This window comes from Sceloporus occidentalis, unplaced genomic scaffold (genome assembly GCF_023333645.1).
Source record: "Sceloporus occidentalis isolate IW3139 unplaced genomic scaffold, rSceOcc1.0.p SCAF_38, whole genome shotgun sequence".
NCBI classification, from domain to species: domain Eukaryota; kingdom Metazoa; phylum Chordata; class Lepidosauria; order Squamata; family Phrynosomatidae; genus Sceloporus; species Sceloporus occidentalis.
This window is the reverse complement of record NW_028317018.1, coordinates 6417082-6444469: the sequence shown is the minus strand read 5'-3', so window position 1 is coordinate 6444469 and position 27388 is coordinate 6417082. Positions and strand designations below refer to the sequence as shown.

The window sequence follows — 27388 nt, the reverse complement described above, 5'->3', positions numbered from 1 at the left end:
GGGAAAAAAAATTTTATGCCATTATTCTTTAGCCCTATGGCTACAAGTGAAACACATACGTTATTTATTCTGTCGGTCTTCTGACCTTTTTAACTTGGCTGGATCATGAGAATGACCATTTACACCCCTTTACCCTGCCCAGCTATTATTGCTGAAGAAGTAAGACTCAACACATCTCTAACATTAGAATTATGGGATAAGGCTTCACAGATGATCCCACTGCTGTCCAGATTTTCCTTAGCTACTCCAATCTTTTTCTATTGGCGTGCTCCTAACATCCTTTATTTCATGAAAGCGTAAGGGACATATGAACTCTTAGGGAAAGGAAACCATTGAAATCTGCTGATTTCTTTAAGTACCTACAGGTTAGCCACTTTTTAAATACTGAAACTAGTCTTTTGGACTGTTATACTTTCAACGCATCCTACTACATCATTGTGTCTAGAAGCTCCTTGCATCAAAAAATGTTTCAATATGTTAGAGGTTTAATTTATCTAGGTGTCTTTGCAAATTACGGTACTATACATGTGAGCCTGGGAAAGAGGTTTAAATCAAACATGCTGTCGTGAGCAATGAGAGGAAAAAAAACAAGTGGGGTAACCCCATTGCAACACGTAGAGCTGCATTAAAACATTATCTGTCGCTAGCACCTGACCGCTATCCATTTAGCAAGGATATTCCCAGGTGTAGCATCCTTGTGCCCGAGAGGTTGTTGAAATAGGAGCGATATGTGGCAAATTTGGTGAGCCCATTGAAAAATTTGGGAAAAGGTCTTCAGAATGGTGAATAAAGCCACTGACCAACAAACACCCCCCCGAAACTGCACTGCTCTACTTCCTCATCCCAAACACATTGGCTGGCACCAAAAAAAAAAAAAAATTGCTACCCAATTTGCACTTGCTGTAAAATGGAAATCTGCTTCAATGTCATCCAAGTTGGAAGATAATTTCTACTTTGGAATCTAATAGAGAAAATGTTTCATACACTGTTGAATTCTGTTACCATATACAGCAAATTATAGAGCATGTGGGTGTTCAGTGGTTCTTACTATTCTTACCTATGGTTCTAAGCTAAATATGAGAGGCCCGGTCCCAAGGGGTCTACTGAGTATCTAACGTTTAAGCATCTCTTGATGTACCATAACATACTTAGACATGCAGCAGGCAGTTTGTGTTCGATTACAGGTGTGATATTGACTTTTATATTTCTATTTATTTTTTTTACTAAAGTATTTTAATTGGTTATTCCTACATAAACCAAAATGTAAAAGTATTTTATGTATTAAATTGGGATTGTTTGCTTTTTTCTCATACTTAAATATTACACAATTTCGAGAATTTGGCAACTTCTTTTCATGAACTTTTGTTTCTAAATGCTTCTCGTTTAGCTTCCCGTTGACTGTATACTGGAGCGAACACCAGCATGCCTAAAGAATATAGGAATTTCAATTGCATCTGGAACAGTCACGTGACTCTTCCTGACCCAATAACCTATATACCTATATACCTATAAACAAACCCGCCAACTCAGTGCTCCCACCATAGAATGTAAGAGCGAGACCTATGTTAATGTAGAATTATGCTATTTCACCATAACATACTTTTACAAAAACATGCGAATCCATTCGGTAATTTGGTTTACATTTAATGAAATTCCGCACTAGTATTATACGACATTCCCAAAATACATTGGTGCCCCTTATTATTTTCCCCATCAGTGACCGCTACACGTCGCTTCTTTACCGGAAATCTCGACACGAATTGACTGAATCAGAGCTCAAAGGTTTCCTGTCACTTCTCATATTTGTGCTAGTCTCGCGTTATCTGCAGCAATGTTACTTACGTCACTACCGGTATCCTACGAGTGCCGTAAAGTGAGCTGCCTAGCGGCCCACTGCAGGTCTGGAGTGAAGTGTACCGCAATGCCGCCCAAGAAACCGTCGGCGCCACAGGCTAGCAAGAAAACTGACCAGAAGAAGAAGGAGAAAATAATAGAGGTTGGTGCGGCGGTACCTAATTCATTAAACTATTAATGAATAATAGGACAAGTGCCGAATTCTGCTGTTTCGCGGCCTACGGTGCACATGTCAGTCCGGCCGCTTGTAAATGTGACACACACCTCTGAAACATCTGTAGTGCTTTCACACGATTCTCTTATCATACTGATTGAAATCCACTCGTTTGGTTTATCAGCCTTGGATCCTTTAGTAGAGTATCAGATGATCTCTGAACTTTTATCACCGTTAATGAAGAAGACTTTGGATGTGTTTTCAGTGATAATGTAATTATATACGTAGTTATTGTATTTTCAAGTCAATGTATTGTTGATTGGCTGAGCAACCTTTCAGACACCGAGAATACATTGGTGTAGATGTACAAAGCTGCTCGATCGCTTATTACTTGTAGGTGGATGACTATGAAACATAACCACGTATCTGGTCTGAGTCATAACACATTTAAATGTTCCTAAGAGGTTTTGGACAACCGGTTTCAATATCTAATATTTGTATATGTAATTCCAAAGCAAGATAAAGTATGCTCATCTCTAATTATATATGAAAGATATTTGTGTTCTTTGCTTCTATGGTTACTGTTGCAGCATGAAAGTTCCATAAATATGATTTCTAGAAGGGTAAATGTTATTTTAGACATGTCTGCTGATGACAGAATCTCCACCGTGTTTCCCCATGTTTTCATTGTTTCTGATGCTTGCTGTCACCTGTTATGCTCAACAGGTCTGCGGACTATTGACACATTATTAATGCTTCTACGTTTTGTTTTTTTTCTTCAGCACCAAAATGTTAAATTTGTGAGGAATTATACCTTCTTAGGTTGTCTCGTTTCAACCATTAATACATTAGAAATTCAAGGAATGGGTTTTAGTAGTGTAAATTTGAAGGAGCCATGTTATATACAAATACTACCCCATGGACTGTTATGTCCAGTATACGTTAGTAGGTTGTAAAAAAAAAAATACTGGATTTTTAGAAAGCTGATCCGAAAATAAAAATGAAAGAATGGCCTTTTTCTGGATAAACGTTTCTATTCTTAAGTTGATATTGTCATGTTATTTTCTTAGCTGTTAATGTGTTGTTTTGCTTTATAGGACAAGACATTCGGCCTTAAGAATAAAAAGGGGGCCAAACAACAGAAGTTCATCAAAAATGTTACTCATCAAGTTAAATTCGGACAGCAGAATCCTCGACTGGTAAGCTGCCGCTTGGAGTTAATTTTCTTCTAATTTTGAACTTCACCTTAATGGTAATATTTTGCAACATGATTTACCTTGTAATTCCTTCTTTATACCAGGGCTTGACAAATTTGTTGTGAATCTAGGCGCCAGCTAAAAAAGTTAGGAGCCAGGATTTGTTTTTAAACTAACAGTTTAATGTGGAGACCAAAGAACCCTCTCCCCCCTGTCCCACTCATGTGGAGACCAAAGAACCCTCTCCCCCTGTCCCTGAAGCTGCCTCTGGCCTTTATAGACCAGCAATTCCAGGCAGACCACCAGCAGCAGAGCCCCTTACAAAACGGGAATTAACCACTAAAATAGGAGTTAACGCTGCACTTTCGCTCTCATGGAGCGATCAGGGCGCAGGAGGGTGTTGGGGCTGGTCTCCACACTCATGTGGAGACCGAAGAACCCTCTCCCCCTGTCCCTGAAGCTGCCTCTGGCAGCTAGGACGCAATTGCTGGTCTATAGACCAGCCATTGCAGGGGGGAGTCTCTGATGACTGCTGTAGGTTTCCATGCCTACAGGAGTCATCACGGGGCTTGTGGGGGCTCGTTTTTGCTGTCGCGGCATTGAAGGGGTTAACACTGCACTTTCGCTCTCATGGAGCGATCAGGCAGCAGGGGGATGTTGTGTCAGGTCCCCACACTTGTGTCCCCAATCAACACTCAACCCCCTTTCCTGAAGCTGCCTGTGGCAGCTGAAAATGCGATTGCAGGTTTTCCTGCAATCGTGGTTTCAGCCTACAGAATCACTCCGTGGGAGTGATCTCAGGCTCGGGGGCGGGATCGGAGCGGCTGTGCTGTCTGCCCAGACTCCTGAGCTGTCATGCCTGTGCTGTTTCTTATATATGTTTTTCTGGCATTGTAATTGTTAACTGCTTGAGTGTGAGCAATTATTGGATTGATGTGTGGATGTGTGTGTATATAGATATGTATATGCACTCACTGGCCACTTTATTAGGTACACCTTGCTAGTACTGGGTTGGACCCCTTTTGCCTTCATAACTGCCTTCATTCTTTGTGGCATACTTTCTACAAGGTGCTGGAAACATTCCTCAGAGATTTTAGCCCATATGGACATGATGACATCACGTGCTTGCTGCAGATTTGTTGGCTGCACATCCATGATGCAAATCTCCTGTTCCACCACATCCCAAAATTGCTCTATTGTATTGAGATAAGGTGACTGGAGGCCATTGGAGTTCAGTGAACTCATCATGTTCAAGAAACCAGTTTGAGATGATGTGAGCTTTGTCACATGGTGCATTATGCTGCTGGAAGTAGCCATCAGATGATGGGTACACTGTGGTCATAAAGGGATGGACACGGTTAGCAACAATGCTCAGGTAGGCTGTCTCATTTAAACAATGCTCAATTGGAACTAAGGGGCCCATGGGTGCCAAGAAAATGTCCCCCACACCATTACACCACCAGCAGCCTGGGCCATTCATACAAGGCAGGATGGATCCATGCTTTAATGTTGTTTATGCCAAAGTCTGACCCTGCCATCTGAATGTCCCAGCTGGAATCGAGAATCATCAGACCAGGCAACATTCTTCCATTGTCCAATTTTGGTGAGCCTGTGCACATTGTAGCCTCAGTTTCCTGTTCTTAGCTGACAGGAGTGGCACCCGGTGTGGTCTTCTGCTCCTGTAGTCCATCTGCTCCAAGGTTTGACGTGTTGTGCATTCAGAGATGGTATTCTGCATACCTTGGTGATAACGAGTGGTTATTTGAGTTAATGTTGCCTTTCTGTCATCTCGAACCAGTCTGCCCATTCTCCTCTGACATCAACAAGGCATTTTCGTCCACCCACTGGATGTTTTCTCTTTTTTGGACCATTCTCTGCAAACCCTAGAGATGGTTGTGTGTAAAAATAGTAGATCAGTGGTTTCTGAAATACTCAGACCAGCCCGTCTGGCACCAACAACCATGCCATGTTCAAAGTCACTTAAATCCTCTTTCTTTCCCATTCTGATGCTTGGTTTGAGCTTCAGCAAGTTGTCTTGACCATGTCTACCAGCAAAGTGAAACATTGCTTTTTTCAGCTGCTGGATAATATTGACCAGGGGTTTTCATAACCAAAGGAGCAAAATATTTTTTTTGTCACCTTTACCTTGTTTGTTAAACCATGATTCCCCTTTTCCATATTTGATGAACCCGCACAAAATTATACACCATGTGGTTCATGAGAAGTAGAAATACATAAAACATAACTATTAGTGATAATAGATTTTAAAAACCTATATTAAATTTGGAAAAGAATGACATTTTTGCTTGCATTATTTCTATACTGTGACACAGCAGGACAATTACCCACTTTATGTTCTGCTCCATCTCATGATTAGTCATACCGCACATAAATATTTTTATGTTCTAGAGAGATCGCAGATTGCAAGAATTACAGCCTACCCAGAGGGAACCAATGGGATAGCCCAGCAGGGTCTAGAAAAACCCTGCTGAGGCTCACCAGTCCTCAAGTGACCTTCCGGTGGGTGTCAGCAGTGACACCTGCAGAAAGGAATTGCCCAAATTGGGCATACACACAATCAACTGAAGGGGGCATACCAAGACATTTTGGAAAACGTTATGCTTCCTATTCTATTCCAGCATGACTGTGCCCCAGTGCACAATGGAAGCTCCAAAAAGACATGGTTGGATGAGTTTGGTGCGGAAGAACTTGACTGGCCTGTACAGAGATCTGACCTCAACCTAAGCGAACACTTTTGGGATGGAGAATGAAAGCCGTGCCTGACGTCACAATTGCTCTACTTGATGAATGGGCAAAACTTCCCACAGAAACACTCCAAAATCCTGTGGAAAGCCTTCCCAGAAGTGTGGAAACTGTTATAGCTGCAAAGGGGGAACCAACTACATGTTATTGTCTATGTATTTATAATGCAATGTCCTGTTGGTGTAATGGTCAGGTGTCCCAATATTTTTTTCCAGATAGTTTATGTATGCGTGTGTTAAAAATAATTGAAATGCTTTAGGGTTTCTTAATATCAACCCGCATTATAAGGCAGGACAACACTGTAAGATAAGAGGCTATACATGAGAAGCTGTTCTTCATGGGCATGTTTTGTTTGTATAAATGGAATTGTTTTTTTGTGATAAATCTGAGATTACTTTTCATACCCATCCTGTGTGCCAGTTTGAGCACTGGCTTTGTAGGGTTTTTTTTTTTTTAAACTTGTCTCTACTGTAAGGAAGTTTAAAATGCCATCATTTCACAGGTTACACAGACTGAAGGCGAAAAGAAAACTACAAAAGATGCCAAAAAGAAGGAACTTCTGGAACTGAATGATCTTTTTAAACCGGTAGTAGCTGCGCAAAAGGTCAGCAAAGGTAGATAATCTGCATGTTTCAAATGTGTTTTTAAAAGGTTTTAGAACCGTTGTCAATGTACCTGCACTCTTTCCTAGAATTCCTGAACTCCTCTGGTGGTTAGTTCATTATTTTAGCTTTGCTCATTTTGTTGTTTTGAAATCCTGGTCACATCCCAGTGAATAAACAAAGAGAAACTCCAGCAGGCATATGCATTTTCAATACAAGTGATAGTGTCCCCTTGAAGGTACCATTTTCTCCCCTTGCAATGGGGGAACAGCATAATCCCCACACTCCCCATGCATTTTCTCTTAATCTGCTCCTTAGCTTTCAGATGTGTTTGTCTGCTTGCTAGTGGACACACTGTATCTTCACCATCTGTCAGCTCGATCACTATCTTAAGAAAGAACTCTATGTGGTCTAATGAGACTCTCCATGCATAGAAAGCTTGCCTGTTGATTTCAGTGTGAGCATGTTCTTGCCATGTTCTCCTTATGTTAAACTGCCTAGGTCAAGAAATGCACTTTAAAGTACTTGCATTTAAAGCAGGGCTTGACAAATTTGTTGTGAATCTAGGCGCCAGGTAAAAAAGTTAGGAGCCAGGATTTTTTTAAACTAACAGTTGGTTAGGAGTGATCGGATCATCATCAGCCCACTTACTAAACTCACAGCGTTTGACCTGGAAGCACCCTGGACTTTCAGGTCAGTGCTGTTATTTTTTTATTAATTTTTTTTTTTTTTTTTTTTAACTCTTTCGATGCTGATGTTCCATTGGAGCACAGCATTGACTGATATTTAGTCCCCACAAGCTTGTGGGGAAAAATGTTAACCCCTGCAATGCCACGAATGTGTCATACACAAGTGTGGCATTGAAGGGGTTAACACTGCACTGTCGCTCTCATGGAGCGATCAGGCAGCAGGGGGGTGTTGGGGCTGGTGTCCACACTCATGTGGAGACCAAAGAACCTTCTCCTCTGTCCCTGAAGCTGCCTCTGGCAGCTGGGACTCAATTGCTGGTCTATAGACCAGCCATTGCAGGGAGGGGAGTCTTTGATGACTGCTGTAGGCTTCCATGCCTACAGGAATCATCAAAGGGCTTGTGGGGGCTCGTTTTTGCTGTTGCTGGTCTGCCTGGGCTTCCAGGCAGACCACCAGCAGCAGAGCCCCGTACAAAACGGGAATTAACCCCTAAATGCCGCAATCGCGGCATTGAAGGGGTTAACGCTGCACTGTCGCTCTCATGGAGCGATCAGGCAGCAGGGGGGTGTTGGGTCAGGTCCCCACACTTGTGTGGGGAACCAATCAACACTCAACCCCCTTCCCTGAAGCTGCCTGTGGCAGCTGAAAACACGATTGCTGGTTTTGCAGCAACCGCGGTTTCAGCCTACAGGATCACTCCGTGGGAGTGATCTCAGGCTCGGGGGCGGGCTCTGAGTGGCTGTGCTGTCTGCCCAGACTCCTGGGCAGACAGCAGCAGCAGCGCCCCCGTGTGGTTACTCAGCCTCTTACATCCACATTTTTTTATGGATGTAAGAGGCTGACAAAACCTAGGCGCCAGGACAAAATTCTCTGTCGCCATGGCGACCTGGCGCCTGGGATTTGTCGAGCCCTGATTTAAAGTACTGAATATCTGCATTCTTCATTGATGAGGCTGTAAGTGACTATAGACTGTCTCTCAAGATTCTTGAGTGGTTGTTAATAGGGCTGAAACAACTAATCGATAATTAAAATCGTTGACTTTCGAATTTCATTATTGATTTTTATCGATTATAAAAAGAGTTTTTTTCAGAGCAAATGCTCTGAAAAACTCCTCTCCTTATATAATCCGACCTCAAACAGAGATCGGATTATAACACTAGAATCCAGATCCCCCGCCGGCCGGTCTCTCACTTCCGTCTCTCTCCCCCCTCCCATACACCCATCTGACTCCTCCCCCCTCCCATACACTGCTCTGCGTCTCTCCCGACTCCCTGGTGTTTTGTGAACCTCCGTTGCTGACAGGCACTTTCAATGCAGCTTCATAGAAGCCTCAGCGTAAGTGAAGGGCAGTAACGGAGGCTGTCTGTGCGCATCGCGCAGACCCCCCACCGGCTGACAGAGAATCGAGGTCTCCTGCAGAGGATCATCCTCTCTGTCAGTTGGTGGGGATCTGCATCGCACAGACAGCCTCCGTTACTGCCCTTCACTTCACGCTGAGCCTTCTATCAAGCTGCAGTGAAAGTGCCTGTCAGCAACGGAGGTTCACAAAATACCAGGGAGTCGGGAGAGAGGCAGAGTGGAGTATGGGAGGGGGAGGAGCCAAAGTGGTGTATGGGAGGCAGAGTGGAGTATGGGAGGGGTATAATGAATTTCAGAGTGGCATATCTGGGGGAGGCAGAGTGGTGAATCAGGGAGTATAATGAATTTCAGGGTGGTGCAGGGCATTAATGGGGGGGCGGAGTGGCATATCAGGGTGCACAGTGGCATATAGGGAGGTATAAGGCATAAATTGGGCGAGTGGCATATTGGAAGTTATAAGGCATATAGGGGGTATAAGGCATATCGATATTAGGCATATCAGGGGGGCATAAGACATATCTGGGGTAAAAGGTATATTAGGGGGCTCAGTTGCATATCACTGGCATATAAGGAGTATAAGGCATATCGGGGGCACAGTGGCATATCAGGGGGCACAGTGGAATCTGGCATATAAGAGGTATAAGGCATATATATATGGGGGCAGAGTGGCAAGCTGGGGGTCAGATGTGCATAACTGGAGGCAGTTTGGTAAATAAAAGAAAATATAAACGTCTTTTTTCTCAGTTTTTATTAAATATGAAAAATAGTTAACATATGAATTATTATTTACTAATAACTTTGTATTAAAACCTAGTTTGAGAAACACTGTGTTTGGGTTCTTGTAGCTTTTATTATGTCAGTAAAATAAGAAGGTGAATAGAGAGAGAGAGGCCATTGCAATAAAGTTTTTTATTACATTATTTTAAATTTTTAAAAAAATAATCGGCCAACTAATCGATTTATTAAAATAATCGTTAGTTGCAGCCCTAGTTGTAAAGGGGGTACTCGGCTGTTACCAGTGTTGATGTTAAAAAGATTATGTACACCAAGGGTGTTGACCACCCCAGATATAATAAATTAGTGCAAGCTTATATTGTACCTTTTTTCCCATATCATGTTTATGGAACTCGCATATACAAGACATGATGACATAACATTTTTATATTTTTTTTATTTTAGAAATATCATCTTGGTGTCCTAAATAACTGCCTGCTTAGTTTTATGGTTAGTCTTGAATTCAATTACTATATACCCGAGCAAGGAAAAGAAAAGTATTCCCATCTAAACATAAACAGAAGTTTTGTTTTTGCAAAATGTCAGTGTGTCATTGAACACAACATCACAAAATTATTTTTTGCCGTGATTGCTCCATTTCAGTAATAATAAAAGTCCCGTCCCCCACCCCTCCCAGTGGTGCTTTTAAGACTTGACAAGAGCTAATGCTTAACTTTTTCACAGTGAAACTCTGTTTCACTGATGACAGGCTTTCTACTAGGCAAGAAGTTTTGGTTAGTGACCACTATCAAATGCTGAGAGCAAACTTAGTTTAACATGCAGTCATAGTAAGAACCATAGTCTGGTTATATTTGGTGACTGCTTCCTATAAACCTTAGTGATTTAGTATAAACCTGCCTTACCCAGACTTCCCAACTTTTGCTCTCCTAATAAAATATGTTGAATCAGGCATTTTGAGTTTAGGGGTTGTGTGTCATTTACATTTCTGATGTTCATGTGGATGTTCTCAGGTCTGTTTAGCATTTCTGTATGGATTTTGCGGGGGGTGGGGGGGTTTCTTGATCTTTTGGCATGCATTTCGGTTAAATGTTGCTACTTATTTTATTTTCTATTTTATGTTAAAAATCTTAAATATTGTTATATCATAGGTGCAGATCCAAAATCCGTAGTCTGTGCATTCTTCAAGCAAGGCCAATGCACCAAAGGTGATAAGTGCAAGTTTTCTCACGATCTGTCTTTGGAACGCAAATGTGAAAAAAGAAGTGTTTACGTTGATGGAAGGGATGACGAACTTGAAAAGGGTAAGATTACTGGTTAAGTCATGACAAAGAGCACATATATGTGAATGTCTTGCAAACAACTGTCTTGAATTAAAAATACTTATCCACAGATACAATGGAAAACTGGGATGAAAAGAAGTTGGAAGAGGTGGTAAACAAGAAGCACGGTGAAGCTGAAAAGAAGAAGCCCAAAACAGAAATTGTATGTATTTTGTTCTCAGTTTGTGAAACACAATAATTTATTTAATATTTATCTGCTCTGTTTCAGTACACTAAAGATGCATTTTCATGGTGTTTCAGACTTTTATATTTCTCAAAATGTCTTGTTTTTACTATTGAAAAATTAGCCTTTGTATCCTGGAGAGTTTCTCTGTTAGTAACACAAGCCTTGTCAGTTTCAGGTGTTTAGCACATTAGCCTGTCTAGCTGAACCCAGTCACTTAGGTAGAATGTGTTGGCAGTATATAACTAAGTTTTGAGACCAGACACTGCTGTCTTTCTCCTGGAAGTTGCAAAGTAATGGAAAGAGCATATTTTGTTTCTGATATGCCCATAGACTTCACTAAAATGGCCACCAACTCACACAAACCTGATGATCATTTTGTTGTATTCTTTAATCAAGGTTCAAGTTGTCTGTTTCAACATTGACTACACTGCTTGTTTCCATATTAAAGCAGTCTGGGCCTGGGATAAATTAGACTTAATGTGCATAGTTTTGAAATGCTGATTAATAACCATTCATAGTCATGACGCCACTTAATGTTTGCTGGTGGACCAGCAAGCTGTAGCAGTGCCGGAGCTAAGCCTCGTCCAGCAATTTAAGTTAATGTTGCATTGCACTCAGGGCTGATGGGCTTGAAGTGATAGAGGGTAAAACAGTGAAGGAATTTAAACTTGCCTGGTATTCATATGGCTATCCTAACTCTAAGATGAGACCAAGGACTGTTTATGGCCATAGAGTCTTTACGTATGGAAACATGGGCAGACTTGATAGCCCAAAATGGTTCTCATCTGCTTTCAAATTCAGTAGAGGAAGTGCCTTTGTTTCGGTTTGTGCTTCTCCTTTGCTAACCATAGAGGCCTGACATTGAGTGTTAATCTGACTCAAGCCTATACGAGCTAACTCATCCTTAGTCATGGTTCATCCAAACAGATATTTCATTTTATTTATCTGTGTATACATTAGTCATGCATCTCTTAATAAGTGTGTGATGTCCATGCACACAATCAAACCCACATTATGAAAGTTTTTTGTATATAAGCATGTGTGTGTGTGTATATGTATGTATGTATATTTATTTATTTTCCATGTGTTGTAGGTTTGCAAGTTTTTCCTTGATGCGATAGAAACCAACAAATATGGATGGTTTTGGGTGTGTCCTGGTGGAGGGGATACATGCATTTATCGTCATGCCCTCCCTGCTGGTTTCGTGCTTAAAAAAGACAAAAAGAAGGAAGACAAGGAAGAGGAAATTTCATTGGAAGATTTAATAGAAAAAGAGGTATGCCAGTCCTTGAATAGTTTGGGACCCATTTACTGATAGCTCTTGTTTTTAATAACAAACTACCGTACAGTATTTCTTGGAGAAATGCAATATAGTGTCTCCCTAATAATTTGTATGCGATATACCTAGAGATTTGCAGCAACCTTCTTTAATAAGCAAAATAGCTATATATTTTTAATGTCACCAAAGGTGAGATAAACCAGACTCGAAAAGTTGATTGATATTGTTACCCTGTGTCTAATTTCAAGTGATCCATTGTTTTAATATAAGTAATTTAAACTACAAGGTATAATTCTAACTGCTTTTATTTTCTCACATTAGCGGGCAGCTCTTGGACCAAATGTTACTAGAATCACGTTAGAATCTTTTCTTGCATGGAAAAAAAGAAAAAGACAAGACCGGATTATAAAAGCTGAGGAAGAAATGGAAAAAAGAAAGGCTGATTTCAAAGCAGGGAAATCATTGGGGGTATGTGACACCAGAGGACATACTAGTACATCTTGTTGCTTTAAGCTTCAGCAGAGCTATATTTCTTGCTGGAGCCAAAATTCATTTCCCCAAGCTGAATGATTTCATGTGACAGTGTTCATAATAGCTGGAATGTCCATTTTGTTCCAATATGCTGTGGTATTGTTGACCTAATTACATATGCTCTATGTTAATAGGTCAGTGGCCGAGAAGTGTTTGAGTTTCGACCTGAGCTTGTTGACGATGATGATGAGGAAGCAGATGACACACACTATACACAGGGAAGGGATGACGATGAGGAGGTGAGTAGGCACTTCTGTATTAAATGTTAGACATTTAATATTATGTATTAATGTTCCAGTGTAAGGGCCAGGATGCCTTCATATTATATTTAAAATGCATGTTATGAATGTAGACTATTTTAAAAAAATCTGTATAAATATTGTGATTCTTTTAAGGCTGATACTACAGATAACATTCAGGACATAGACTTGAGTCGGTTTGTTCTAAAAGATGTTGATGAAACTGGCATAACAGTTGCAAGTCTGGAGCGCTTCAGCACGTCCAATACACCGGCAGAAAAAGATGGTAAGTGCTCGTTGCTGTCTCTAGTTTTCACAACCTTATTAGTTTTTTCCCCCACCCTAAAAACTGAAAGAATAATAAGGCAAAAACCTTTCAGAATATGCTATCATGGTTTTGTTTTAAGTTTACTATATCTTCCGTATATAGTTACCACACGTGCAGGAAATATTCAGCGTTTTACTATTTTCCACTTGAAATTAAGAAATTACCTGCCCTCTCTTGCTCTACTGTTTTAACTAAAAGAATGTCATAAATACACCTCATGATCAGGCCCTTAATCTAATCGGGTATACTAGAATAAAAAAATAAAAAAAAAATCGATTTCTGGCACATAGTACTTTGTTGTCTTATTTATTATTATTATTGTTTTATTTATTTTTTCTTCTCAGACATAAAGCTAAGTGAGGCATCAGGAGGGGAAATTGAAAACGGAGCGGAAAGTGGCCATGAAGATGATGATCTGGAACATGACTTGGTTGATGCTGTCCCTGTTGATGAAAATCTATTTACTGGAGAAGATCTAGATGAGCTTGAGGAAGAACTAAACACACTTGATTTAGAAGAATGAATATTTGTTTTCCCACCATTAAAAGTGGTAGACAATCCTGTCTATCTTTTCCAGTCTAGGATTTTGTACCAGAATGTTAAGGATTTCTCCAGCTGCTTCTAAAGGCCATGTCAGAATTTTTTTTTTGTGTTTTAAATTCCGATACTAAACAACCCACAAAATGTCAGAATAATTTGTTGTGAAAAAATCATATTTGGATATAGTGGTACATTACTTGCTGATTCAACCAAAATGGTCATTTCATAGTTTTAACCTTCAAATCATAAGTTGTTTCCAAAGATATAGTCCATTTTGAAAATGTATTTAAAGTTTTTTCTTCCTTTTTTTGTTTTGTTTGCTAGTATTTGGAACTGTTGAAGATTGCCATTTTTGTTCCTTTCAAAAATGTACCTTCAGATTATATACTACATTTGAAGTATCACTGATCCTCTTGACATCGAATTGTAAATAAAAGTTATGTGGTCTTCATCATTTTTTGGCAGACTTTTTTTCTTTCGTTATATTTATTAAATGGCCTCAAAAAGTTTATCAATTTGAAACCTGAACAGACTGAACAGCAAAATTTTCTTGTTCTGTACGTATAGGAATGTAGATCATCTTGCGGACTGCTCACTTTATCTATAAGAGACAAATTTTAAGGCAAGACAGAAGGCTTCCTATTTTGCATATCTTCCTTTACTTCTCACTAATAGCAGCAAAGAAAGAAACATTGAAAAAGAAAAACAACCAATAGGCATACACCACAAGGTATATAAACCCTAGCCAGTCCTTCCACTTCCTCTCTTTCTTTGCTGCTCACCGATAGTGACAGGTCAGCTTCGTGTATTACAGATTTCTGTGTTATTACTCTATTTGGTCTATTGTCCTTTGCTGTGATTTCGGTATGTTTCTTGCCTTTTAGGGAATGCTCCCCTAGGCTTTATTATTTTTCTATTTTAGTCCTCTCCTGAGGGCTTTCCCGTTTCTCCACTAGCTCCCCCCCCCCCCCCGGTCTGTTCCGCACTTTCAGTACCTGGTTTCTCTCTCTTCTGTCGGCGTTTCTGGCTGCCGGCGTTTTCGTTGTGCTGGTGGAGCCATTGCCGGTTTTCGCGGGCTTTTCTGTTCCTTTCTTCCCTCGTTGCCGCTCGGCGGCCATGTTGGTTTGACGGGGAGATCTCGCCTTGCGAGATTTCGCCGCCATTTTTTTTTATTTCGCGGTTTTTCAGTGGCGGCGGCCATCTTGGTTTCCTTTTGTCTCCTTGCTGCCGTTTTCGGCGGCCATGTTTTTGGTGGCGGCCGGATCTCGGGTTTTTCCGTGATTTGGTCACCATTTGTGATTTGTTTTCAGTCTATTTATATTTTCTACTCGTTTTTCATTTCAATTCATTTGTTTTTTATTGCAGGTCCCTCTATTTCAGAGCCCCTGAATTTATTCTATTCTCTGTGTGCCTCAGAGTTTATTGTTGGAGCCTTTATTGCTTCTGGCTTCAGACAGGCTGAGCCCCTGTCACACTATACAGGCTGAGCCCCTGTTTGCGCTTATATATTGAGGGCCATTATCACATTGGCTTTCGGCAGGCTGAGTCCCTGTCTCATATCCTCATATCCTCATATACATCAGGCTGAGCCCCTGTGATCATATCATGTCTCAGGATAATGCCCCGAGCCAAGACGCCTTCATGGCATGGCTAGATTCCAAATTCTCCTCCTCTGTGGAGTCATTCATTTCCAAAATGTCGGCATCTATGCCCCAGTTGGCCCTTCCTCCACCTCCAGCCCCGGTGGCTCCTTCTAATGTCATCTCAGATTCTGGGTCTGAAAAGTCCGAGGAGGAGACTAGAGCTTCTAAACGCCCCTGGAAGGGCAACAGTGCCTCGGCGGGCAAGGGCAAGGCTCCTGCCAAACGCCCGAAAATTCCTGCCCCTTCCCTGCTCTCCGTGCACCATACTGCTGGGGATGAGGATTCCCTCCAACTCCCCCTCTCCATCTTAGATGAATGGCAGGCAGAGGGTTCTGATAATTCTGAGACTTCACTTAACCTGGCCTCGTCCAGGACTCTAGACTCACGATACGTACTTGAGTGTTTGGTGGAGGAACCCCTTCTTAATGAACCCCATCGTTCCGGAGGCCCCTCGGTTAACCCCCACTCTGCCTCTACTTCTACGGACCTACCGGTCGTAGACCCCTCCGGTTCTGCCCTATTTGACCCCACCACAATGCGCCATCCCAGAGCCACGGAATGGGCTCCTCCTGAGCACATTGCTTTATATATTCACAAATGGCTGCGCAAACCGTTATCTAAAGAGGTGCGCAATAAGCTTCGGGCGGAATGTCCCCGTCCCTGCATACCCGACAAGGTGGTGCTCCTGAGCTTGACCCTAATGTGGTCGCCCTTTTGTCTGCTTCACGCTACCCTAGAAAGGGCTTGGAACAGGGTCTTAAATCCGCCCACGATAAGATCCTGGATCTTGTTGGCCCCATTACCCAAATTTTGTCTTTAGCGGACAAGGCTTATCTCCAGGCCTCTCCCCTTGATCCCAAGCTTGTTCGGGAATGGGCTCTCCGGACTGTTTGCCTTCTGGGAAACGCCAACGTCGCCGTTGCCACAGAACGGCGTAAGGCGGTCCTGCTCCGTATGGATCCTCGGCTGGCAGAACTGGGCTCCAAAGATTTGGGGGCAGCCGCCAACGGTATGCTCTTTGGCGACGCCTATGTCAAAGAGCTCAATCGTCATGTTTCCCTCCTGTCTTCGTGGAATAAAGCGAAGCTCTCCATGAGGAAGGTTTTCCAGCCAGCCCCTCGTTTTTCCTCCAGGGCTGGAAGACCGCGGGGCTGGGTCGCCAGCCGTTACTCTTTCCAAGGCTCCAGATACCCCCAGCAGCCTCAACCGTCCTACCGTGGGGCTTTCCAGCAGCGACCCTTTCCACAACGTGGAGGCAGCAGAGGCAGAGCTTCTACCGGCATCCCCAGAGGACGCTCAGGGTTCGGTGAGTACAGATGTTTCCTGTCTCTCTTCCCATCCACAGGTCGCTGGCAGGATCTCCCGTTTTTTCCGCAACTGGGTGCGGATTACGTCAGACCCTTGGATCCTCCAAACGGTTCGCGGGTATCTGATAGACTTCGTGTCTCCCCCCTTCCAGGTAAGCAAACCTCCTCCGGCAGTCAGATCCGTGTCCGACCAACATCTCATAGAGTCAGAGCTCCGGTCTCTGCAGGCCAAGGGGGCTATCGAACGGTCCAGGGGTCCCGTCTCTTTCCTCAGCTCTGTGTTCCTAGTCCGGAAACGCTCCGGAGAATTTCGCCCCGTAATAAATCTCCGGTCCCTCAACGCATTCGTGGCTTACCGTCACTTCAAAATGGAGGGTATTCACCTCTTACGGGACCTTATGTCCGAAGGGGATTGGTTCACGAGGTTGGACCTCAAGGACGCCTATCTCTCGGTCCCTATCCACCCGGATCACAGGCAGTTCCTTCAGTTTCTCTGGGGCGATCAACTTTGGCAATTCCGCTCTCTTCCGTTCGGCCTCAGTTCGGCCCCAGTTCGGCCCCCTGGTGCTTCACGAAGCTCCTCAAGCCGGTGATGGCTTTCTTCCGCTCTCGGGGGATTACGTGTATTGTTTACCTCGACGACATTCTTCTTTTCTCCAGGTGTCGGACTCTCCTCCAGGGACAGACGGATTTCGTGGTCCGGTCGCTACATCAGTTGGGCTTCATCGTCAACACGCTCAAGTCCGAGTTGGTTCCTCGTCAGCGGATTCAGTTCCTGGTGTTCATCATAGATTCCACGGCGGCTATGCTGCGTCTGCCGAGATCAAAGATGGTGACTATTCGGAAGGAGATCCGCGTCCTTTTGCGGAAGGAGGTTTGCTCACTTCGCATGCTAGCTCGAGTGGTGGGTCTGCTTTCGGCGTCCATCCAGGCCATTTTTCCAGCCCCTTTGCACTACCGGGCTCTCCAGCGCTTGAAGGCGCGACACCTCCGCTCTCTCCCTTCCTACGATCAGCCGATCCGGCTCGATCAAGAAGCTCGTCAGGAGTTGAACTGGTGGCTTCGTCATATGGAGGCCTGGAACGGCCGGGCCATATTCGGGTCCCAGCCCGATTTCATCCTGGAGTCCGACGCCAGTTCCCTAGGCTGGGGTGCAGCATCCCTCACCGAGGCAACGGGAGGCTCCTGGTCGCTGGAGGAGCGATCCCTCCATATCAACTGTCTGGAGCTGATTGCGGGGTCGTTCGCTATCCGCAGCTTGGCAAGGGACCGTTCCGATTGCTGTCTCCTTCTCCGTATGGACAACATCTCGGCGGTGCGGTACATCAACCGCCTAGGAGGTACGCGCTCCAAGCTTCTCGCAGAACTGACCAAAGGCATCTTCGATTTTTGTCTCCCTCGCAACATCACCTTGCAGGCGGAATACCTCCCGGGTCCGGAGAACCTGTTAGCAGACTGGTTCTCGAGACATTGGAGAGATGCAAGTGACTGGAGGCTTCACCCGAGGGTCTTCCAGGACATCCTGCGTCTCCGAGGGCCTCTACACCTAGACCTCTTCGCGTCGAGGACGAACCGCCAGCTCCGGGAGTTCTTCAGCTGGCTTCCAGATCCGGAGGCCCTGGCGACGGAAGCCTTCACTCAGGTTTGGCCGGTGTCCGGCGCTTATGCCTTTCCCCCCTTCGCCCTGATTCCTCGGGTCGTCCACTTTCTTCGGCGTGCAGGAGGCTCCTTGGTTCTGGTGACTCCGCTCTGGCACGCACAGCCCTGGTTCCCGGCTCTGCTGGAACTGTCGGTTCAGGATCCGTTGGCCATTCCGGTGTTTCCGTCTCTTCTGACGGACCCGGAGGGGCGGTTTCACCCCCTCCTCCTAGAAGGACGCCTATCTCTGGTCCTGTGGACGATCTCGGGGGACCCCAGCTTGTCCAGGGCCTATCGGAGGTCACTCAGTCCCTGCTCCGAGAGTCTTGGGCTCCGGGCACCCGGAAGTCTTACCGGGCGGCTTGGGGACGTTGGGCTTCTTGGTGTTTGGGACAACACATGGATCCCTATTCGGCCCCTTTAGAGGGTGTTCTTAATTTCCTGGCCGGCTTGTTTCAGGAAGGTAAGTCTTATAGGACTATTAACCTTTTTCGGTCAGCCGTTTCTGTTGGCCAGGTGGGTTTCTCGGGTGAGCCTGTGGGTAAGGCTCCTTTGGTGTGCCGTTTGCTACGGGGCATTCGATTGTCCAGGCCTCCGGCCCCTCGGTATGATTCCCTGTGGGATGTGGCCCTGGTCCTGGATTTCCTTCGGGCCATCCCCGATAACGATTCCCTGTCTTTACGTCAGTTGTCAGCTAAACTTACCTTGCTCTTATGTCTTTTGTCTTTTCGCAGGGTCTCTGACGTTCGGGCTTTTGATGCCTCGGCTATCTCCTTTTCGCCTGACGGTATTCGCTTCTCCATTCACAGGAGGACTAAGTCTCTGTCCTCTTTGGTAGCCTACCCTTACCTGTCCGACGATCCTAAACTTTGCGTTGCCAGATGCGTTCAGGCTTACCTGGCACGTACGTCGGCCTTTCGGTCTCCCTCTTCTTCTCAGTTGCTCATCTCGTATGTTCGGCCTTTTCAGCCGGTCTCGAGCCCTACCTTGGCCAGGTGGGTTCGTTGGTTGCTCTCCCTGGCGGGTGTAGCGACCTCTTTTGGGGCCCACTCGGTCAGGGGTGCGGCGGCCTCGGGTGCCCTTCGGGCTGGGGGGGCCTTGAGCGATATTTTGTCGGCAGCGGACTGGTCTCGTGCTGCTACCTTTCGCACCTTTTACTTTCGTCCGCTATCCTCTGCAGTTCCCGCGTTGGTGTCGGGCGTTAAAACTGCAAAATAGGAAGCCTCCTGTCTTGCCTTAAAATTGGAAATTATTCTAGCCTGGGTGCCCGAATAATTATAATTTTAATAAAGACAGGAGGCGAGTATTTTCCCTCCCGTTTAGCTTCGGGATCCATGGTGAGGTGATTTTCGTTTGTGGAGTCTTTTACTCCTGTTATTGTCATTTGTGCATTTCGGCGTTTTTCTTGTGGTTGTTGCCTGTGATGTTACGGCTTCTGTGTACCTGTGCTCTCCCTTACCGTATCGTTGGTATCTGGTACTGTTAGGTGTTCTCTTTGCTTTTCAGCTTGATGCCCTGTCCGGGTGGTACCCCTCCGGGTTGAGATCCTTCGTTACCTGCTGTTGAGGTTCTTTCCCATGCGGACTCCCCTGTTCCTGTTTGGAGCCTGCCATGGATCCAGTCTTCTCGTTGTCGGAGGTCGTCGGCTGTTCTTCGCCTTCTTTCGACTTCTGGTTGGAGTTCCAGTTCGTGTTCGGTGTTCGTCGCCGGTGTTTGGCTGTTCTTCGTTGGTTCCGGTTCGCAGCGGTCGCAAGAGGAAGTGGAAGGACTGGCTAGGGTTTATATACCTTGTGGTGTATGCCTATTGGTTGTTTTTCTTTTTCAATGTTTCTTTCTTTGCTGCTATTGGTGAGAAGTAAAGGAAGATATGCAAAATACTCGCCTCCTGTCTTTATTAAAATTATAATTATTCGGGCACCCAGGCTACAATAATTTCCAATTGTGTGTGATTGAAAATATATACCCCTTGTAAGTTCATGGATTTGTCCATCAAACCCGAGTTGGACCTTGGTTGTATTTTTCTTGGTTGAAAATAAGTGATTACTTGGAATCCTGCCAAAGCTAATGTATAAACAGATCCCAAGTTTGTTGTGGGGGGACTCACTGATTTAGAGGCGAGTTTCCACATGTTAAGACAACTCCTCATACATTTAGTTTTTAAGTAAATCTCTGAACTTATACCAATATTATCGTACCTGATCTGCCTTGGTGTGGTTTATCAAAATCCTAACTAGGCTTTTGATGCAGGTAGTATAGATGTTAACTTTAGATTTACTCACTAGATTGGAGAACATTTGAATGCTGATTTGTGTATAAAAGTGCCTTGATGTGAAAATATGCTTGCCAAAACGAAAAGGAGAGAAACTAACTTCAATGCAGCATATTGGTTACAGCACCCCTCACTGCACTCCAGCATTGTAAAGTTTAACCACACACGTTATTATTGTTTCATATAGCGCCATCATATTCTGTAATACTGTGCAATAGATAGCAGAACAATTTGACATACAGAAACCATGAGTGAGGAGGGACCTGCTCAAACGATCTTACAATCTACAACATATAAAAGTTAACATACAAAAACATACATTGCCTAAATCTGAATGAGTTGCAATATAAATTAATTAACCGCTGGTACTTAATACCCACAAGATTGGCGAAAATGTTCCCTAATAATATACCGAATTTCCTCCATATAGGGTGGGGATGTACCATGCTAAATAGAGTTTGGTTGAAAGTATCAAAGAAACTTACAGATCTATTTGGCCCTCACTGGGAATTAACACCAGATAGAGCCTTATTACGTATAAATTTGAACAAATGGTTGGGGCGCAGGTACATGTAAGGGAAGAAAAAATATAGTGTAAAAAGTATAAATTAATTGAAATAAGTGATGTTGTGGTTGCACTCACAAACGGATTATATTTTTTCTTCCCTTATATGTACCTGCGCCCCAACCATTTGTTCATCTGTATATCCACACTTTGAGGAAGAGTGTTTTTTGGGTTGCTGCGGTCATTTGGGAAGTATTAAAAAAAAAAAAAAAATAAATCACTTTCACTTATTTTCACCAACACCTGTGAGCACGAGAATTAGGTTCACTATAGTTTTTCTTACATATAAATTTACCTAAAGCTTCAAACCAAGACCTACAATTTTTATTACACCTTTTGATGGCTATTAAGATAGTAATAGCTTGAAATTGGAGCATTCCAGACCCGATTTTGTGGATAAAAGTAAGATCTCAAATTCTACATCAGTGCTATATGGAGAAATTGATTCTAACTCGTGATAGAGGGACTAATAAAACCCATGAAATATGGGAATATTGGATTAAAACCCTTTTAGAGGGTAAATTGGATTGGTAATATGTTTGGCAGCCTATTCTATAATTATTTCTTAAAAATTATCCTAATGAAGCACTTTGGGCGAAATAAATTGAGCAAACACTAAACCCCAAAAGAGTCAAATAACATACTCAACTAATACATTTATTTTTAGCAACATATGAGATAATGGAATCCATGAAATGTCTTGTTTGTAACTGTGGGTCTTTTTAATTGTATGTTTTATTTGTTGTATGCTTATTTATTGTTTTGTGGGTTCCTTTTTTTTCTTTTTTTGTACTTTGTATAAAAAACAAATTAAAAAAACATATAAAAGTTACACTTCAGCACCTATTTGGCATATTACATTTTGTCCTCACACAATATTTTGCACTCCAGCATTGAAAAGTTTAACCCCTTCATGACAAAGGCTGATTCTATTTTTTGTACACTTCGTGACAATGGCTGTTTTATCGTTTCTGCGGTGTTTGTGTTTAGCTGTAATTTTCTCTTAACCCATTTACTGAACCCACACAAGTTATATATTGTTTTTTTCAGGATAAGAGGGGCTTTCTTCACACACCATTATTTTTTCATATCATGTAATTTCCTATAATAAAAATAATAAAATACGACGAAAAATTGAAAAAAGAAAAAACCTTTTCTCACTTTTATTTGAAAAATATTTTATTCATCATCAAAAACTAATGAAAAAACCTGCTGAATAGATTCTACTATTTTTCCTGAGTTTAGAAATACCCAATGTTTTTATGTTTTTTTTTTTGCTTTCTTCTTCACATTACGGGGCAAACCATATATTTTTGAATACTAGACACCCCAGGGTATTTCAGATGCTTTCCATGCACTAATCCCATCACCAGCCCTTGTCAAAGTTTGTGATGGTAATTGTTTTTGGTGGGTTTTTTTACACGCTTTGTACTTCAGGTGTGAATTTACAGCTCCTGGTATAGGTCACTGTCACAATATGTGTTCAGCAACATCTCCTGAGTACAGTGATACCCCACATGCATGGGTTTGTCAGATTGTTTGGGGGCAAAAGGGCCACATTTGGAACATGAGCAATTCAGTTGTTGGAACTTGGAAGTTTTACATCTGGGTAAAGATAAATGCTTGTACCCAACTATCAGTAGGGAAAGTCTGGCCTATCTCCAAGAAGGGATTTGATCTAGCACCGTTAAGCGAACCCTCGGAATAGACACTGGGGACACATGTCAGTGCAAATAAAAACTCTTCAAAGTGGTGGAGCAAATAAAATCTAAAAAACAGTAAATGTAAAAAAATTTGAAAAAAATACAAAAGTGGAGCAGGAACAAATAAAAAATGGGAAACTGTGTGATACAACTTGAAGCAGTTACCGACAGAGTGCAGGTTTTCACAGTAAAATGTGGTATCCTTTCTTTGCCCCTTGCGGTAGCACACTCTGCATCTCTTTTGGGGATTCTGCTTCTTTGCTGTATGGCGGATTTTAAAAATAAAATGGGTAGCCCCAATTCTGCTTGCTGCCATCACCACTTGGGGACCAGGTGCATCCCGGTACTAGATACCTGAAATTACTAGGAGCTGAAACTGCAAAAAAGACAGTTTCAGCCCAGTGTCTGCTTTTTTGTGCAACACAAAAGCATTATAGGTTTGCATGAGATAGACCTTATGGTTCCAGATTTCAGCACTTCCGTGGTAGAGGCAGACCTTCCTCCTCTAAATAGGAGGACAGGGCTTCAAAGAAAGCATGACACCAGAAGCAGGCTGAAGAGATTTCATCATCAATGGGCTCTATTATGTTCGGATGCCTGGACCCTGGGAATCATTTCCAGACGGTACGGTCTGGAGCTTGTCAGCTCTCCCCCGGATATCTACGCCCCCTGCGGATCCCTTCAGGAGAATGGCTCTTTTGGACCTCTACAGTGTTTCGTCCTGGGGACATGGGATCGATCCATTCCAGCTCTCTCAAAGAAGGTTGCCATTCCAGCCAGTGTTCGCCTTTCCCTCAGATAGTGGCTGAAAAGACTGAGTTCGGGTCTGGTCTAGACCGAGCCTACTTGGACAGTAGTTGGGGGGCCACGATGGAAGAAGAATTCAGACAAGGTTTTTGGTCAAGCCAGGAGTGTCGTCTTCATATCAATGTGCTGGAATTTCTAGCAGTCTGGAAAGCGCTCCTTTCTTGGTAATCCAGGTTGTGGGGAAGGGCAGTGAGAATTCTGTCAGACAATTGCACGGTGGTGGCTTTCCTGAACAAGCAAGGAGTCTTCAATGGGGCGGTATTTTTCAGAAGATCGGGAAGTGGGCCGAGTTCCATCTCTTCCACCTTTCGGTTAATATTCATGGGAAGGAGAACATTACTGCAGATTTTCTCAGCAGAACATCTGTTCTTCAAAGAGAATGGAGCCTGAACAATGCAACATTTCTGCACATCACGAGCAGGCCCCTTTTTTTTGTTTGTTATTTTGTTTTTTAAACTTTATTTAACATCCTCCATGTTAAATAAAGTTAAAAGAAAAACACAAAAAACCCCCGATGTTTTAAGATGTTTTAATTTAAGTCCCGGGCAGGGGAGCGCCAGAATACGATGTCATATTCCAGCGCTCAGCTGTGAAGCGCGCAGAGCGGGAAGAGGGACGCCTCGCACCCCCACCGCAGGACTCCGGTAAGTAAGTAAGTAAGTAGGGAGAGGGGGTAGATGGTGAGGGGGGGGTGCAGTGAGAAGGGGCAGAGGGGGGGCAGTGAGAAGGGGCAGAGTTGGTAGATAGTGAGAAGGGGCAGAGGGGGGTGTCAGTGAGAAGGGGTAGAGGGGTTAGATAGTGAGAAGGGGCACATATTGAGAAGTGGGGATGGTAATACATAGTGAGAAAGGGGGGAAGGCAGTAAGAAGGGGAGAGGGGGTACATACTGATAAGGGGGAACATAGTGAGAAGGGCAGATAAGAAGGAGAGGGGGAGAGGGGGTAGAATTGTGGATGAATTGTGTGAATGCATACGAGAATGAATGAATAAATGTGTGGATGAATTGTGTGAATGCGTACGAGAATGAATGAATTACTATGTGGATGAATTGTGTGAATGCGTAAGAGAATGAATAAATGTGTGGATGAATTGTGTGAATGCGTAAGAGAATGAATTAATGTGTGGATGAATTGCTTGAATGATTTGTGAGACTGCATTAATGAATATGTGTAAATGATTTGTGTGAATGAGTGAGTAACTGTGTAAGTGATTGTGTCTATCATGAATGTTTAAGTGATTTGGGGAAATGCAAAGATGGTACATGAAGGGTGGGCTGTTTCCCGACAAACATGTGTTACACTGGGCTGTTAGGGGACAAAGTTGGCTCAAGCTGGGCTGTAATATTTGTGTAATCTGGGTGCTGATCAGGTTCTATGTGGGCAGTGTGGACACCAGGGCTGCCTTTGGGGTGTGCAACCTGTGATCTATGCCAGTAATTTAGGGGTTATCTATACCTTTAATGCTGAGTTTATATGTGAATTCCAATTGATTTATACCTGTAAAGCCGGGTGTGTGTTATTCTGTTGATCTGTATCTGGTACGCTCCGTTTCCATACATTATTATTGTATACCTACAAATAGAGGGTTTGTATGTCTGATTCTGTTTATTTGACCTTCAACGCTGAGTTAACATGTGATTTTCAATTGATCTATACCTGCAAAGCTTGGTTTTTGTGTTGATTTTGTTGATCTATACCTGTTATGCTATGTTTCCATACATCATTTATGCATACCTGCAAATATAGGGTTTGTATGTGATCTATACATGCAAGTGCTGTTTATATGTGTTTGATCTATAGTTCACAGGGAGGAAGGAAAGGAGAGGTATGGCTTAGTGAATGAGGGACAAAGGGACAGGGAATGATTTCAGGGGAGAAGACCTCTCAAAGTCATGGTCAGGGTGAGAAGGGGGAAGACTGCACTGACTCTCACAGTCTTCCACTAATCTGCAGTCAGTGTGGCACATTTTTTTTTGGTGTGGTAGCAGAGGGAGTGATTGCATGCTAGGGAGCGTGGAGCAGGGCCTGTCCTGATGTGTGTGTCTGGGTGGCAGAGCCTGTCCTGGTGTGTGTGTTTGGGTGTCGGTGTGGCAGAGCCTGTCCTGGTGTGTGTGTTTGAGTATCGGTGTGGCAGAGCCTGTCCTGTGGATGAAGCCACAAACATGCGTGAAGACTTCTAGAAGGGCAGAGTCATTTCTAGGTAGATAGAGAGGCACCTCTTAAAGTTCAGGGAGTGTAGGACCTCTTCCTCAGTCAAATTGGGAGATGAAAAAGGTCTGCAATACTATCTCCTGGTTCTTGTGGAAGGCTGACTGAACGTTGGGAGTAAATTCAGGAGGCAGAGAAAGCACTACTTTATCCAGGAAAATATGGTTCCTTCATAAATAGAGCCCGACGTTCGCCAATATGCCTAGGGAAGGTAATGGCCACTCAAAAGCCGTCTTGAATGACAACAGATAGGGAAACTGACTGAAGACACTCAAATGTTGTATGTTTGAATCCCGAGGGATGGCTATGCGTAGGAACTTTTGATGGCATGAATGGATAGGAACATGAAGTCTATGGAGACCATGAAGTCCTGGAGGCATAAAGTGTCCATCTTGAACCCAACATATCGGGGGTGAGTGTTGAAGAAGCGCATGTCTATAATCAAACAGAATCCTCCTGAGGGTTTGGGCACCAGGAAGACCAGAGAATTTACTCCCAGTCCTAGCTCGGGAAGAGGGATAGCAACCAGGTCCCAGGCATGCCTTGTCTGGTCCTGAGGGATGTGGGAAACCAGGATCTGGAGGTCTGAAAGGAAACTGTAAATGGTTCCTGTCTGTTATGATGCGTCTCACTCAGGGGTCTTGAGTGAAAGCGAACCAGCTATCCTTCGGAGACTGGGCCGCAGGGCAGTATTCCAACATGATAACGACCCCAAACACCTCCAAGACGACCACTGCCTTGCTGGGGGTACAGATGATGGACTGGCCCAGCATGTCTCCAGACCTAAACCCGGGAACAAGCCGGGTCTGGTACACGAGTATCAAGGTAAGTATATATGCAGCGTCAAGGAATAGCCGGGTCTGGTACACAGGTATCAAGGTAAGTATATATCCAGCGTCAAGAAATAGCCGGGTCTGGTACACAGGTATAACAGTAAGTGAGAATGCACAAGGATAACGGGATAGGTAGCACAATAACTGAGCAATGCTCAGTGCCCGGTTTTAAATTTGCCACCTGAGCATTGCCCCTTTGCGGGGACGCATAAAGTTGAGTGAGGGTGCGCGCGATCACGAGGGATGCAGAGGAGACGGGGAGGACCGGAGCTGCCACACTGGACCCGGTACCCTTGGGTAGCGGGTACTCTGGTGAGTTACTGCGTCGAGGTCTGGAGTAAGTACCCCCTCCCAAAGAGAGGCCTCTAACGGGACCTGGGCGATCTGGGTGCAGACGATGAGAAGAAGAGATTAGGTCAGGTGCATGAACAGTACTGGCTGATTCCCATGAGTCCTCATTGGAATCATATCCCCTCCAGTGTATCAGATACTGTAATTTATTATGGTGATAGCGGGAGTCCAGAATCTCCTCTACTATTCAGGAACGTCATCAATTATCACAGGAGGAGGATCGTCGATCGGGGAATGGGTTGGCATTCCAGGGTTTCAATAGCGACGCATGAAAAACCGGATGGGTATG

At 43.7% G+C, this 27388-nt stretch overlaps 1 protein-coding gene and 1 pseudogene across 3 annotated transcripts; one reads left to right on the top strand and one right to left on the bottom strand.

Annotated features, from left to right (window-relative positions):
• Window positions 1–1921: 1921 nt before the first annotated feature.
• Window positions 1922–13759, top strand: LOC149290683 (zinc finger CCCH domain-containing protein 15-like). Of its 3 annotated transcripts, none has more exons than XM_089488497.1 (10): window positions 1922–1996; window positions 3106–3207; window positions 6470–6581; window positions 10502–10654; window positions 10744–10835; window positions 11953–12135; window positions 12460–12606; window positions 12804–12908; window positions 13065–13194; window positions 13581–13759. In XM_089488497.1, exons 1-10 carry the CDS (start codon window positions 1922–1924, stop codon window positions 13757–13759), a joined length of 1278 nt encoding a protein of 425 aa, XP_089344623.1. The 3 variants fall into 3 exon arrangements, with proteins under 3 accessions (XP_089344623.1, XP_089344627.1, XP_089344624.1); XM_089488501.1 differs by having other exon boundaries at window positions 12804–12912; window positions 13078–13194; XM_089488498.1 differs by having other exon boundaries at window positions 12804–12926; window positions 13083–13194.
• A 9060-nt stretch (window positions 13760–22819) lies between these two features.
• Window positions 22820–22931, bottom strand: LOC149290682 (small nucleolar RNA SNORA35; annotated as a pseudogene).
• Between the last annotated feature and the right edge of the window lie 4457 nt (window positions 22932–27388).

Coding starts and splice junctions, on each gene's coding strand:
- LOC149290683 (XM_089488497.1), top strand. CDS start 1,922: ATGCCGCCCAAGAAACCGTCGGCGCCACAGGCTAGCAAGAAAACTGAC. Junction 1,997..3,105: donor AGAAGGAGAAAATAATAGAG/GTTGGTGCGGCG, acceptor TTTGCTTTATAG/GACAAGACATTCGGCCTTAA. Junction 13,195..13,580: donor TACACCGGCAGAAAAAGATG/GTAAGTGCTCGT, acceptor TTTTCTTCTCAG/ACATAAAGCTAAGTGAGGCA.